At 38.9% G+C, this 14932-nt stretch overlaps 1 protein-coding gene and 1 long non-coding RNA gene across 2 annotated transcripts; both read left to right on the top strand.

The window, feature by feature from the left end:
- Positions 1–727: 727 nt before the first annotated feature.
- Positions 728–11650, top strand: LOC118761913. The gene is made up of 4 exons (XM_036500118.1): positions 728–738; positions 8179–8517; positions 9760–9938; positions 11399–11650. Exons 2-4 carry the CDS (start codon positions 8187–8189, stop codon positions 11648–11650), a joined length of 762 nt encoding a protein of 253 aa, XP_036356011.1. The 5' UTR covers positions 728–738; positions 8179–8186.
- A 63-nt stretch (positions 11651–11713) lies between these two features.
- Positions 11714–12675, top strand: LOC118761919. The gene is made up of 2 exons (XR_004997735.1): positions 11714–12299; positions 12627–12675. It is a non-coding gene; the product is annotated as an uncharacterized LOC118761919 (long non-coding RNA).
- Positions 12676–14932: the final 2257 nt, after the last annotated feature.

Genomic DNA, 14932 nt, shown 5'->3' with positions numbered 1-14932 from the left:
ACATATCCAATTTCTGTATACAAAAAAGGAGGTAAGTCTATGACGTTTCAATTTAAGACGCAATTTAATTAAAATGATTGTAAATATTATTTAAAGTAAATATTACCAGCTTCGATGAATCTCATCTCATCTTTTCAAATAGCATTAAAATATATCAAAATTTGAACTAATCCGAACAGACACAATTGTCGAATCAGAAAGCATTCAGTGTTTCATAAGCAAGGATGTATGGCCCTCAAGGAGCTCCGATGACAAACGAGGGTTTTTTCTGTTTGGTGCATTTTGGAAGCGAAGTTCTCGAGTCCTCCTCACGCTTCGCTCGCAACCCTGAAAGTAAAACTGCGCCAGGAATAGGCTCCATTCAACAAAAACTGTTGCGTGCCGCGTGTAAAGCATTCACACTAGACTTAAGGTTGTGATTCGAAGCAGAGGTGGTCATATCTTAAATCTGTTTCATTTACCATTGCATTGCAATGGTCATTCCCGAAATATATTAATATCATTCTCTGGAAATATTGAAAAATTTGTTTGCCCTGAATTTGGATACCTTGTATACACACTCACACACACACACACACACACCTTACTTCGAGTTGTATGGCTTTACTACGCCATGCTACCAATGACAGGTGACAACAGTTGAAATAAGGGTGACTGCGTGTGCTAAAACACAGAGACGCAAACGTTAATCCTGCATTCTTTTAAATGTTGCAATGTTTAGTCACTCTCTCAGTGAAAGTAAGTGTTTTTTTTTATCGCATTCTGCTTTATTTGCGCGCGTATGTATTATGATTGGGAGGTGAGTCTGTCTGTTTGCGCACATTGAGAAATGAACAAGAGTTTGTGACCGTGTTTAATCACCAGATCAACTCTGACCCAACAGAGCTATGATCTAAAGTATTCCAAATGTGACCATCTCATCTTTTGTTAAGTCATAATGTATTTATGGCTACATCATCCAGTTTGCTTCTGTTGCAGTTGTTTAGTAACAGGTCATCCCCAATCGAGGTAACATATGCACGGATACAAAAATACATACGTACTACAGCTATCGAAATATATTAAATGACTATGAATTATATAGATTCAAATTTTATTAATTCTTTCAGAAGTAGCGAAATAACATTGTCGTAATATGAATACAAGTTATATATTATCCAATACTATAATAATTATTATTTTGGTTATTAGATTCATTTAGTAAGTAAAAAAACCTATTTATTCATTATTGTCATTCTTATGATTATTAAAATTGTCCCCAGTTTATTAATAAATAAAATTAATGCATTTATACATATAATCAATTAGTATATTGAACACAACTTTATTGTTTGTAATTTGTATTATATATATATTTAGAGAGAGAGCGGGTGATAGAGAATATTATTATCATTATCATTACTATTATTATTATTATTATTATTATTATTATTATTATTATTATTATTAGTATTATTATTATTATTATTATTATTATTGTCCCTAGTTTATTAATAAATAAAATTAATATATACATACATTCATTGAGTATAATGAAGACATCTTTATTGTTGGTAATTTGCATTATATATATATATTTAGAGAGGGAGAGAGAGAGAGAATGAGAGAGAGAGAGAATATATAGGAACTTTCATAATATATATACATATATATATATATATATATATATATATTGCTGAAAATGTATTAGCGATCTATACAAATCCAATTTCTATATTCAAGAAAAGGAGGTGGAGATAGCACACAAGTAAGTCTATGACATTTCAATTTAAGACGGCTTCGATGAATCTCATCTCATCTTTTCAAATATCATTAAAATATATCAAAATTTGAAGTTAAAACAGTTCATCTTCTGTCCGGTGGAAATTTTCTTTAAATATAGATCGGTATATAGTTCAAAGTTTTAGAGAGAGAGACAAGGGGTGTGGTTATCTATTGTCTAAAAGAAATATTTGTCTGTTCCTCAGAAGGGAGTGGCTAAAATGTATATATTGAATGAATTTTATGTCTGGGTGTTTGTGTGTGTGTTTATGTGTGTGCGTGTGTATTTGTGTTTACACACCAAAATAAAACATTACAAAAACATACACATCCCCTTGAAACTGGCTACCATACACCATCCCTCATTCGTCAAAGACAATATCGTCGATTCTGCCACTCGGTCCTCTCCTATAAATTTGGCTCCCTCGTACCTTAGAAGATGGTCCTTAATCTAACGATACAGCCTTCTTCTTTATCATCAATGTAATAACAAAGTAAAATTCTGGTTCTTATTAATTTCGGCCTTCAACTTCCAACAGTCCCTCTTCTAAACCATTGATTGTCTCTCCCTCTTACCTAATGTTTTCTGTTGCTATTTGATGGTATAAAAAACTCCCGTACACCTTAGATGCATCCCACTTTCATGAGCGAAAGGTTTAGGAAAACATATTTTAGTGCATTAAAGCATGTAATGCAGACCCAAATTCGCTTATAGGACCCGTGGTGATATGTTTAGGCAACATTTTGAGGGAAATGTGCTTCGTATATGCCATAAAATACGATACATAACTACAAAACGTTACCCTTTCAAGTTCACTCGTTTAATTATGAAGGAATTCCCTGTGAAATCGCTAAACTAGTCTAAGTACATTTTATTCACCGCGAACTGTGTATTCTCCTCACTCCAAGTACAAATAATGATTAAACAAAGCTGAAAAATACACTTATTCCTATTTAGATGATTAAATAAGATTTACACAGATCCACATCGCAGCATCCTGGTAATCCAGCTGGATCGTTTCGTCAGATAATAAACTTTGAGCAGATGTTCCTAAACATTAATTCCACCTGATCACGTAATGTGCCTAAGGTAATATAGCAGTAATGAGTGAGATACGCCGACAGAGACCTCGGGTGTTCGAGCAAAGAACAGACAAACCTCAGTGTATAACCTTCATTAATATTCACGCTTACAACAACTGATTTCTGAGCTTAGAATCAGAAGAGCGACCCTTCCCTCGAGTTGTATGGCTTTACTACGCCATGCTACCAATGACAGGTGACAACAGTTGAAACACAGAAACGCAAACGTTAATCCTGCATTCTTTTAAATGTTGCAATGTTTAGTCACTCTCTTTCTGTCTTCTCCCCTCTCTCTCTCCCCCCACACTCTCTATCTAATCCACTCTCTCTTACACATAAATAGATAAATAGATAGATAGATAGATAGAGAGAGAGAGGAGAGAGAGAGATGATAAATATAGATAGATAGACAGACAGAAAGACAGATAGATAGATAGATAGATAGATAGATAGATAGATAGATAGATAGACAGATAGATAGACAGATAGACAGACAGACAGTTAGATAGATAGATATGTTTCTTTATTAGCCACACAGGGCTGCACACAGATAGAACAAATTACAAGGTAGAGCTTTTCTTTTGAAGGTTTAAAAAAAAAAAAAAAGGAAGGGGGAGTTTCGATCAAAAGGGATCGTAAAAGGAGAGAAAGAGGACAAAAAAAGGGGGATTAAAAAAAAAGGGGGAGAGGAAAAAAAAAAAAAAAAATTGATCAATAGGGATCGTTATCACAGAAATGTCAATATGAAGTGTAAAGGGGAGGACAGGTAAGGTTTACCCGTGGAAAGAAAAGCCTACGGAAAAGACCACGGTAACCTCGGTCAATGGAGTCACATGTTATATTTCTTTTTTTTTTTTGCAAATAAGCAACTCTCTGTTTTCAATTTCTGGGTTCATAGGATCATGCTCAAGGTGGCTTCGTCATTCATACGTGCCATTCTTGCTACATTCACCCATCTTTTTTAAAACATTCGCTAGACAAAACTTGCCTCTCTACTCTCACTTTCCTTTTCAAGTGGTACTTGAAGAAGTTGATGAGAGATTGACCAGAGAGGAAAGTGTTTGTCTCCAATCCTTTCAGACGCGTCCACCAGATACATTCTTTCGCCATAGCCACAAGGATGATGAAAATAGCTCTTCCTTCCCGTCTGAAGGAAGGAGACGTGACAATATTAACGATAGACTCAGCTGATAAACCGACTCGTCCCACACGTGACAGCAGTTGTTCGACACAAGCCCACAGGTCGGAAATTGTTGGACACTGCACGAGTGCGTGCAGAATGGTTTCGTCGCTCTGACCGCATCTCGGGCAGGTCGGCCCCGTGTTTCTCGAGCCGTGTCTGTAGAGCTTATCCCGAACGGGTAGCGCTTCTCGGTAGCACTGCCAGGCCAGGGATCTCTGGAAGTTGTCCATGGGTCCTGGCCCGAAAGTCGTCCTGAACAGGCGGGTCAGGTACTCCTCGTCGACGTCCAGGTTCGCCCGAGCTCGTCGTCGTACCTCCCCTCCACTAAACCCCTATAGAATGCTTTGGTTGTGTTGAAGTCACTCAAGGTCGACCCAGGACGGCAGAGTTGCTTGAGAGCAACGCGACACTCGCGGTGCCATTCGCCCTTCTTCAGCCTCTTTTTGATCCACGACTGCAGTTCGGTCATGGAGACGAGCTGCGGGAAAGCGTGCCGCACAAACGGCGACCACACCTGTTCACCGTCGTCTACATAGAGCCAGAGATGTCGCAGTCTCAGCGCGTGTCTGCGCATCATCAACCACGGCATGCCCAGCCCTCCTTTTAACGGGTGTTGACAGCAAATGGATCGCCTGACCATCGGGACGCATCCTTTCCACAAGAAGCGAAAGAGAATGCGTTGTAGTTTGGTGATGGTAGGGTCGGGACAAGGTACGACGGTCAGGCGGTAGTAGATGACGGACGCGATGTACGTGTTCGCCACCTCCGCCCGACCTTTTAGGGACAGTTTCCTCTCGGCCCATTGCCGGGCGAGAGTGACCACCCTACTCGTTATCTCGTTCCAGTTCTTCTCCACTTGGAGGTCCGGACCAAACCAGACCCCGAGCAACTCAACCGGGCCGTCGGTCCAGCGTCCCACGACGGAGGCGCTGGTGGACGGCATGGGCTTGCTTCTCCAGGTGCCTAGTCGCAAGCCCACTGACTTTTCCCGGTTGATTTTCGCTCCTGTCACCGCTTCGTAGTTTTTCAGTGTCTCGCCGACCTGCTCGATGTGCTCGTGGCTAGACACTATGACGGTGACGTCGTCCGCGTATGCAGACACGCTCGTCCCGCATCCCAGTTCTCGCGGGATGCCTCTCAAGGTTGCCAGCTTCCGCAATAATGGCTCGAGAGTCAATACGTATAGAAGCGACGAGAGGGGGCATCCCTGACGGACCGAACGTGCGATGTCGAAGGGTCTCGATAGATGTCCATTAACGCGAATTACCGAACGGATGCCTCTGTACAAAGCGGCTATCCAGCCGCGGAAGACGGGACCGAAGCCAGCCGCTCCGAGGACCGCCTCCAAGTATCGATGGTCCACCCTATCGAAAGCTTTCGATTGATCCAAATTGATCAGCGCCCCACCCATGCCAGGTTCGTTAACTACCCTGTCTATGATGTAGCGCATCAGGTGGAGGTTGTCATGGATGGTCCGGCCTGGCACGGCGCATGTTTGCGCCCTGTCGACCAGTAGATAGATAGATAGATAGATAGATAGATAGATAGATAGATAGACAGTTAGATAGATAGATAGATAGATAGATAGATAGATAGATAGATAGATAGATAGATAGATAGATAGATAGATAGATAGATAGATAGATCGATCGATAGATAGATAGATAAATAGGTAGATTAAATAGCTAGATAGATAGATAGATAGATAGATAAATAGATAGATAGATAGACAGACAGATAGATAGATAGATAGATAGATAGATAGATAGATAGATAGATAGATAGATAGATAGATAGATAGATATGTTTCTTTATTAGCCACACAGGGCTGCACACAGACAGGACAAATTACAAGGTAGAGCTTTTCTTTTGGGGATAAAAAGGGGGTTTGGTTTTCGATCAAAAGGGATCGTAAAAGGAAAGAAAGAGGACAAAAAAGGGTGGGGGGATAAAAAAGGAAAAGGAAAAAAAATCGATCAATAGGGATCGTTATCACAGAAATGTCAATAAAAGGTGTATAGCGGAGGACAGGTGAGGTTTACCCGTGGAAAGAAAAGCCTACGGAAAAGACCATGGTAACCTCGGTCAATGAAGTCACATGTTATATATTTTTTTTTAAGCAACTCTCTGTATTAATTTTTATGGTTCATAGGATCATAGTCAAGGTGGCTTCGTCATTCATACGTGCCATCCTCGCTACATTCACCCATCTTTTTTTAAAACTTTCACTAGACAAAACTTGCCTCTCTACTCTCACTTTCCTCTTCAAGTGATACTTGAAGAAGTTGATGAGAGATTGACCAGAGAGGAAATTGTTTGTCTCTAATCCTTTCAGGCGCGTCCACCAGATACATTATTTTGCCATAGCCGCATGTATGATAAAAATAGCTCTTCCTTCCCGTTTGAAGGAAGGAGCCGTGACGATATTAACGATAGACTCAGCTGATAAACCGACACGTCCCACACGTGACAGCAGTCGTTCGACATAAGCCCACAGGTCGGATATTGTTGGACACTGCACGCTTGCGTGCTGAACGGTTTCGTCGCTCTGCCCGCATCTTGGGCAGGTCGGTCCCGTGTTTCTCGAGCCATGTCTATAGAGCTTATCCCGAACGGGTAGCCAGGCCAGGGATCTCTGGAAGTTGTCCATAGGTCCCGGCCCGAAAGTCGTTTCAAACAGGCGGGTCAGGTATTCTTCGTCGACGCCCAGGTTTGCCCCAAGATCGTCGTCGTACCTCCCCTCCACTAATCCCCTATAGAATGCTTTGGTTGTGTTGAAGTCACTCAAGGTCGACCCGAGACGGCAGAGTTGCTTGAGAGCAACACGACACTCGCGGTGCCATTCGCCCTTCCTGGACCTCTTTTTGATCCACGACTGCAGTTCGGTCATGGGGACGAGCTGCGGGAATGCGTGCCTCACAAACGGCGGCCACACCTGTTCACCGTCGTCTACGTAGAGCCGGAGATGTCGCAGTCTCAGCGCGTGTCTGCGCATCATCAACCACGGCATACCCAGCCCTCCTTTTAACGGATGTTGACGTACTTCCATACACTTTCCGTCTACCAAATTCCCAAGTAGCCGCTCATTTTCACTGAAGCGTGATTACCAAACGACCTTCTTAATCTTACTGCTGTGCCTGCGCTTATATTGTGCCGTCTCTGTCGTTCATTGATGACCGTGAATGAAAGCCCTAGATTTCCACCCAACTGGGAAAGTGTTGTCTGTGTTTGAATAGTCCTATGCGCAAATGCCAGTACCTTCCACATTAGTCACACTTGTTGGTTGTACCTATGGTGTTTGAGTTTTTATGTTCTTCCATTCCGCTGTAACGTTCGGAATTATACCTATGGAACAGAGAGTTCGATTTGACCCAACCCTGGGCACATTGGTATGGAGATTGTTGCCATGCAATATGTCCCTGCTCTTTGCATCATTGATGGACCTAAAGGAACAGCAAGAAGCGTTGCAATTCCCTATCGGCCTCGTCGTAGGAGTTGCGAGAGTGAGCTGATAGACAGCATCGAACTGCCTCAGGGTGTTTCATGCCCGATTTTCCCTCAGTGTTTAGACCCAAACACCTTCCCTTGGTTTAGTATTGTTGCAAGGTTTCGGAGGTTGGGAATTAGAGTTTTCTTTCTCCTAAATGGGTTGCCCCCCATCCAACACCCCCAGGCTAATGAGCCCAATCTTATATACTGAATTACTAATTAACCTAAAGCTGGGACCTTGACGAATACTTCGTCTCCGGGTCAGATAAGACCTTGGAACAACACTGGTTGAGAGATGATTCTAAACTCTTTAAAACCCTGGGAATCTCCAATTAGGGGCCCGTACTGAATGCAATTTAAAAGACTTCCCAAGACCTATGTTTCTAAATTATAATTTCTTCTTTTTCGTTTTCTCTTCCAAACATTCTTCCACTCACACACAAACACTCTCCATCTTCTCATTGTATCTCTCTCTTCTTTTGCAGGATATTTTTCTGTTACTCTTTCATGCTGTGCGACCCTTTCTTCATACCCCATTCCCTCTTTATTAATTAAAATTCATCTTGTCTCCTTGCTGAATCTCCTTATATCACTCCCCCCCTCATTCTTCCTCTTTTCCATGCCATTTCTTTCTCCCTTCTTTTTCCATCTGGCAATCATAGAGCCAAGAATGTCTCTGTTTCCTTTTACCCGTCCTGCTGCAATGGAAGTGCTGCTGTTAGCTCTTACAACAATCCTGGCTGTCACCTCAGGTCAGAAATGTGATGACGCTTACTACAAACGTTTGGGACCTGGTTATTCCTATGCTTACATTGGGACACCTCCAACAGAACAATTCTTCACAACACGAAATCTACTCGACTGTACCGCTCTGTCTCTCAGGAGCCAATCGGAATTCTTTACTTACAACAAAGTCAGCCATGTTTGTAAGAATTACTCACCGAAAAATATAATGACAGTCGTCAGCACGAATGACAACAACGAGATTTCCTTCTTTAAAAGTAAGTGAAGCTTCTTTATTATAATCTCGTTTTTTTACTCTCTTTTACTTGTGTCAGTTATTTGACTGTGGTCATGTCTGTGGTCAAGCGATGCTGGTGGGGACAAACACAGACACACAAACATATACACGCACACATACATTTATAAATATACATATATACGACGGGCTTCTTTCAGTTTCCGTCTAACAAATCCACTCACAAGTCTTTGGTCGCCCCGAGGTGTCACGCAGTGGCACTGAACCCGGAACCATATGGTTCGTAAGTAAGCTACTTTATTTCAAAAATTTTGCCATAAAGGCATGACACAGAATAGCTTTTCTTCACTGTTCGCCTTTACCTTCAACTCAATACATGAAAGCGTTAGAGACCGGCTAAAAACGTGTTAAAAAAGTAACACGTTTCACTCACCACCACTCTCCCTCTTCCCAACCTTCCCCTTCTTCAACTTTTAGCTAATCATGTGAAAGAGTTACGAATGGGCTTAGGAACAGAGAAACAAGCAGAATTTCTGGAAGATTATAATTATTATTATTATTATTATTATTGAGTGAGCGAGCAGAGCATGCCATCAAAGTGACACTGGGGTAAAATATACGAAGCCCAGTATACCCATCATGACTACCCGTCTGATAAGGGTACACCAGGCACATGCATCACAACCATATGTGCGCGACATGGTGATCTCATATCAAGATAAACAGCACATGACCTTGCAGGTGGAGCCCAGTTAGAATTTTCTTCAGATCGAGTAACCCATCCCGCTCAAAAGGTCCCTGAATAAGGGTTGTTTAAGGACGTTGAACGAAACACCCATGTTTCCAGAGGTGAATTATTCAAACCCCCAAAGAATCCTTCTCAACACATGGCTATGATGCTCCCCCACTACTTCTGCTCGTGATCAGAGATGCACATATCGTCAGCCACTAAGGGACATGCTCAACTGGTTAAGGTCAAACAACTGACAAGCAAATCTGTGGTATTGAGCAGAATATTTGCTGTAGCCCATCTTTTATACCAAGACAAAACAATGTACATGATAACACTTCCAATCAGTTAAGATCAGAAGCCATGAGAGCCACTGCCTGGTACTGCATCAGGGCATTATTATTATTATTATTATTATTATTATTATTATTATTATTATTATTATTATTATTATTATCATTATTATTGTTGTTGTTGTTGTTGTTGTTGTTGTTGTTGTTGTTGTTGTTGTTGTTGTTATTGTTATTATTTCAGATAGCCGATGGATTAAAGTATATGCCCTATCTATGGGAGCTGGTTCAAAAGTCATGTATTCGTATTGGAATTATGGAGACCCTTCAACCTGGAATGTAGACAAATGCAATAGTTCCTTCTGTCCGAACTTTTTCCGACATCCCCTTTTTGATTTCTGGGACAATCTTCCAATTGATGAGGTATGTCAGCACACACATACACACACACACACACACAAACTCATACAAACAAAATGAGATTCCATCACGCACACGTTATCATATTAATAATAATAATAAAGATAAACTATCTTTTGGATCACTTCACATATATTTCAGACATATTTTAACCGTAAAAACGGCGGTTTTCACTGCGATTTACCGTGGAGAAAATTCTTGCCTTGGGCAACAGTTGTTAACACACCTACAAACATTTCAAAGTGCTCCCATGGACCGATGTACGCATTCCAAGCACTTTTGCTATCGTCAGCATCAGATTCCAAGCAGGACAATCCTGGAATGACTTTGAAGGTCATCTTTCTCATAGAAAATTAATAGATATTGACTAATGTTCAGGTGCAAAGGTGTTTATGAGCGGTCTTCATTATAAGAATTATGATAATTTTTCCACTGTAATAATTAGCTGTTTTTTTATTTCAGAATGACAATTCAAGACTAATTTGACAAGAAAATAATCCAACTAAAACAAAATTCTAATCAACAGCATAAACAACAATATTCAGTTTACCATGGAATACAGTAAAACCCAACTACCATTCCTGGATATACTAAACATCAACAGAGATTAAAAAATCATTGAAACAGATATTCATTGCAAATGAATAGACACTAAAGAGTACTTACTATTCTCCTCGTGCCATTCCAAACACACCAAGAATAAAATCCCCTTTAATCTTGCAAGAAGAATCTGCACAATTGTTTCAAACCCTGAAACTCTCTCTAAAAGACACCAAGAACTAAAATAAGTAATACTTAAAAGTCAATATCCATTAATGCTAACAGGCAACAGAATAGAATGTGCCAAAGCAATAAATATCGAAGAACTACAAAAAACGGAAAACGCTCCAGATACGTACAATAAGCTACCCTTTATTACAACACACAACCCAAGAAGCACACAAGTTTGCAATATCAAAAGATAAAAGAATTATCAACAATTGAAAACTCACAGAGGCTTTTTAGCTACCATGAACATATATGTGTGTTTGTTTGTTTGTGTGTGTGTGTGTGTGTGGAGGCGCATGGCTTAGTGGTTAGTGTGTCAGCATCATGATCATGAGATTGTGGTTTCGATTCCTGGACCGGGCGAGGCGTTGTATTCTTGAGCAAAATTTGCTCCAGTTCACTCAGCTGGCAAAAATGTGTAACGCTGCGATGGACTGGCGTCCATACGCCATTGAAACCGGGAAACCGGGTCCATAAGCCTGGCTAGGCTTTAAAAGGGCGCATTTTATACATACATACATATGTATATATATATATATAAAATAACATTAGTATTAATTCCTTCTGGAGTAGACTTTAGGCTCGCATCTAATGAAATAGCTGTCAAATTACCTCGATTAATGTAAATTTGATCTATTTATGTGTGTGTGTAAGTGTGTATTTGTCTCTGTTATATGTTTACTCTTATTTTTCAGGTGAAACTAGTGATTTATAAAAACCAAACTGCTGTGGTGACTATGATTTTTGATGGACAAAATTCAAAATTATCTAACTGGTTCATTTATGAGAACTTGAAAAGTTCTCCATGGATTGACCTATCTTCAGCCAAGCCAGATATTTTCAGACTTTCAGGAGGATATGGGTATGTTCTAAATATATTTTTTCTGTTTCCCTATGTAGAGACGTATTGTCGTATTGAGCTAAACGCACTTTTCTTATGCTACTAATACAAATCTGTTTTTAAATCTATATTCTTATTCACCATATTTTCTTGATCTCCTGAATTTACCCTCAGTCTGAACAAACGATTCTACAGACGGCTGTTGGAGCTGTCAATGCAGATTCTAACATACTGGTATAGACGTCTACATATCATACCTAACGTAGACACACTCCCGAGAGACCAGTTTCTGCAATATTTGTCCTGTGATAGCGTCTTTTTCTCTCATTGTCCGCTGCTGGAACGAATTTTCGTGTCACCAATATTTATTGTTCGAAACAAAGCAAATCCATAGGAGATGTTATCTCAGAGATTATACTACTAAAGTAACTAGTTTATTGACAGTGTGTTTATACTTTAAATATGATACACAAATGGCTATTTTAATTAAATACAGACAGATTCAAATGTGTGCATGGAACATAATGCTATATTTATTAAATGCTTATATTTTCTCATTCTGAAACCAAAACAAGTATTTTTCCAACTCTGTAGCGGTAAACATAACTTCTATATATCGATGATGGCTGACTGTGCGGTGGTTAGAGGCTGGCTACAATTAATTCAAACTGAAAGAGACTGTGAATATGAGAAACTGGATCGTTATCCTGCAATTCAATATGCTGATGCAAGCTCGAGTGTCATCTGGAACGACGGTAAGTGATGTTTTCATTTTGTGAGTTTGTGTATGTCTCTCTGTCGCTCTCTCCCTTCTCTCTCTCTCTCTCTCTCTCTCTCTCTCACTCTCTTAATGTGAGTAGTGATTGCAGAAGTTATTTTTGTAATTATAGTTCACAGCCAATCAGCCTTGATTCAACAGATTTATGATCAAAAGAGTTCTGACCGTGACCTACCTGTATGCTTCCCATTACACTTTGTGGAGATTTGGCTGCCATTTCTATTAACACGAGCGACCGCGTATGAGTATTTTCCACGATATATTTCATTTCCTTTGTTTATTGATGTTGTTGTGTTACTTGCAGGTTATGCAATAGCAGACTCCATGGCCATATTCATCAGCCTGAAGCCGTAGAAATAGCCCAGCACATGAAATCCATTGACACAATTGTTGTTGTTGTTCACATTCACCCAATCTAGCTGACCACCACTAGTGATGCACACACGTCAAGTATTACCGGTTAATAAAGAATCCATATAAATAATATATCCAACATCGGTCTTTGAAGTTTTTGATTCTCTTTCTCTCTTTCCAGCTGTTGTTGTTATTGTTCCATTTCCTATTTGACCACATATATATATATATTTGTGTGTGTGTGTGTGTGTGTGTGTGTGTGTGCGTGTGTGTGTACGAGCGTGTTTATGTGTGTATATACATATTGTCGTAAATGTCAAACAATTAGAGTGAGTTTTCAACATCGCATTTGTGAATAAATATTGTATATTTGTATTAAGTCTGTTTATAGTTTCACGTGAAGAAAATAGCTTAATACCTCAACAATTTTTCAAGGGGATCAAATGAAGGAACAGCGTTCGTCTCCATTTTGTGTTTTAAACTTAAATGGAAGCAGATAACATGTATTCGGCTTGAAAATTTGTAAGGTGTTGCGATTTTTTTAAAATATGAAGCAAATAGTTGCCTTAATACATGAAATGATCAATATATATATATATATATATATATATATATATTATATATATATATATATATATATAATAGAAATATTAAAATTACTAAGTCTCTCTAAAAGAGAACAACGGCAGCGTTCCCGGAAAATAATAGTTATCGCCATACTAATATGGCATTCTTATAAAAATAAGAATAAAGCTGTCCGATTATTAGCTCCATGAGGCCATCGCCTTAAGTTAGCTATTTGATACACAAACTGTATCCATATATGGATACAGTTTGTGTATCAAATAGCTAACTTAAGGCGATGGCCTCATGGAGCTAATAAGCGGACAGCTTTATTCTTATTTTTATAAGAATGCCATATTAGTATGGCGATAACTATTATTTTATATATATATATATATATATATATATATATATATATATATATATATATATATATATATATATATATATTTATATTTATATATATATATATTAACATATATATGTATATATATATATATATATATATATATATATGTATATATATATGTAAATATATGTTTATAGATATATGTATATATATATGTATATATATATATATATATATATATATATATATATATATATATGTATGTGTGTATATATATGCATATATGTATGCATGTATGTATATATATGCATATATGTATGTATGAATGTATGTATGTATATATATGCATATATGTATGTGTATATATATATATTTATATTCATATATCCATACATATAATATATGTATTATATATATAATATGCACAGTTGTATACATACATTACAGCCGATCTAACCCATCGTTTTGTCAGTAAGGGTTCAATGGAATGTTAGGTAAGAGTCCGATCTATTATGTAACACTGCACACTTCAGATGTGGCAGTTACAGAATGAAATATGGCGATCATTCACGGTGGTTATAAAGTTTCCATTCACTTCCGTTGTTGATAGCAGTGTTTAGAAGTAAAGTGTCTTGAGTGTGGTTGTCCCAAGAAGAAGAAAGGCTGTCAGCGGTGCAGAATCTCTTTTTGATTGTGACTTGGAAGTCGAAGACTTTTTGAAAAACGTCATTATAGGTGAAAATCTTGTACCTGTTGCTATGACCATAGAACCAAGGTCTTCGTAGTGGAAGGCCCAAAAGATTTGAAGATGTCGAGAAAATCCTAGAGAATGCGACGAGGTAGATGCTCGCTATCCTCAGAAATGAGTTCCAGGGATGTTCCTGACGACTGAAACGATGCTTCATAAATTGTGTTGCTTCAGAAGAGAAATACTTCGAAGGAGATGAAATCCTGAATTCCTATGTGTTGTAGTTTCCTCTTTATAGCAGCTGTCCCGATACGGTTTTAAGCTACTGGTTCAAATCTTCCCGACCCACAGGCGCTGGAAGTACCCCGCAATCGGAATATTCCAACAGATGGCCATCCATGATCGTCATCAAAAAACCAAATGAAAAATGGTCTAGGGAAAAAAATAAAGAAGTCCCATGCCATATATTTCCCCACAAATAAATCTAATACTGTACAAACGTACTGAAACTGGAGATGGAAACACCTTGAAGTAAGACCCTACATAGACAGTAACAAACTTGCCAACACCAGAGGAAACATTCTGAAAACAATTTCTAACTGAAGTAGAGATTGACCAAATTAAACAACCAGTAATGTATAAGAACGAAACTGCT

The sequence above is a fragment of the Octopus sinensis genome, unplaced genomic scaffold (assembly GCF_006345805.1).
Source record: "Octopus sinensis unplaced genomic scaffold, ASM634580v1 Contig18722, whole genome shotgun sequence".
Lineage (NCBI taxonomy): Eukaryota > Metazoa > Mollusca > Cephalopoda > Octopoda > Octopodidae > Octopus > Octopus sinensis.
Note: the sequence above shows the minus strand (reverse complement) of the source record. Positions and strands in the feature narration are given on the sequence as shown.

What these genes read in the sequence shown, in the direction of transcription:
- LOC118761913 (XM_036500118.1), top strand. Translation starts at nt 8,187, where the DNA reads ATGTCTCTGTTTCCTTTTACCCGTCCTGCTGCAATGGAAGTGCTGCTG. An exon ending in CGAGATTTCCTTCTTTAAAA is followed by an intron (nt 8,518 to 9,759) that starts GTAAGTGAAGCT and finishes TTATTATTTCAG; the next exon opens with ATAGCCGATGGATTAAAGTA. An exon ending in ACAATCTTCCAATTGATGAG is followed by an intron (nt 9,939 to 11,398) that starts GTATGTCAGCAC and finishes CTTATTTTTCAG; the next exon opens with GTGAAACTAGTGATTTATAA.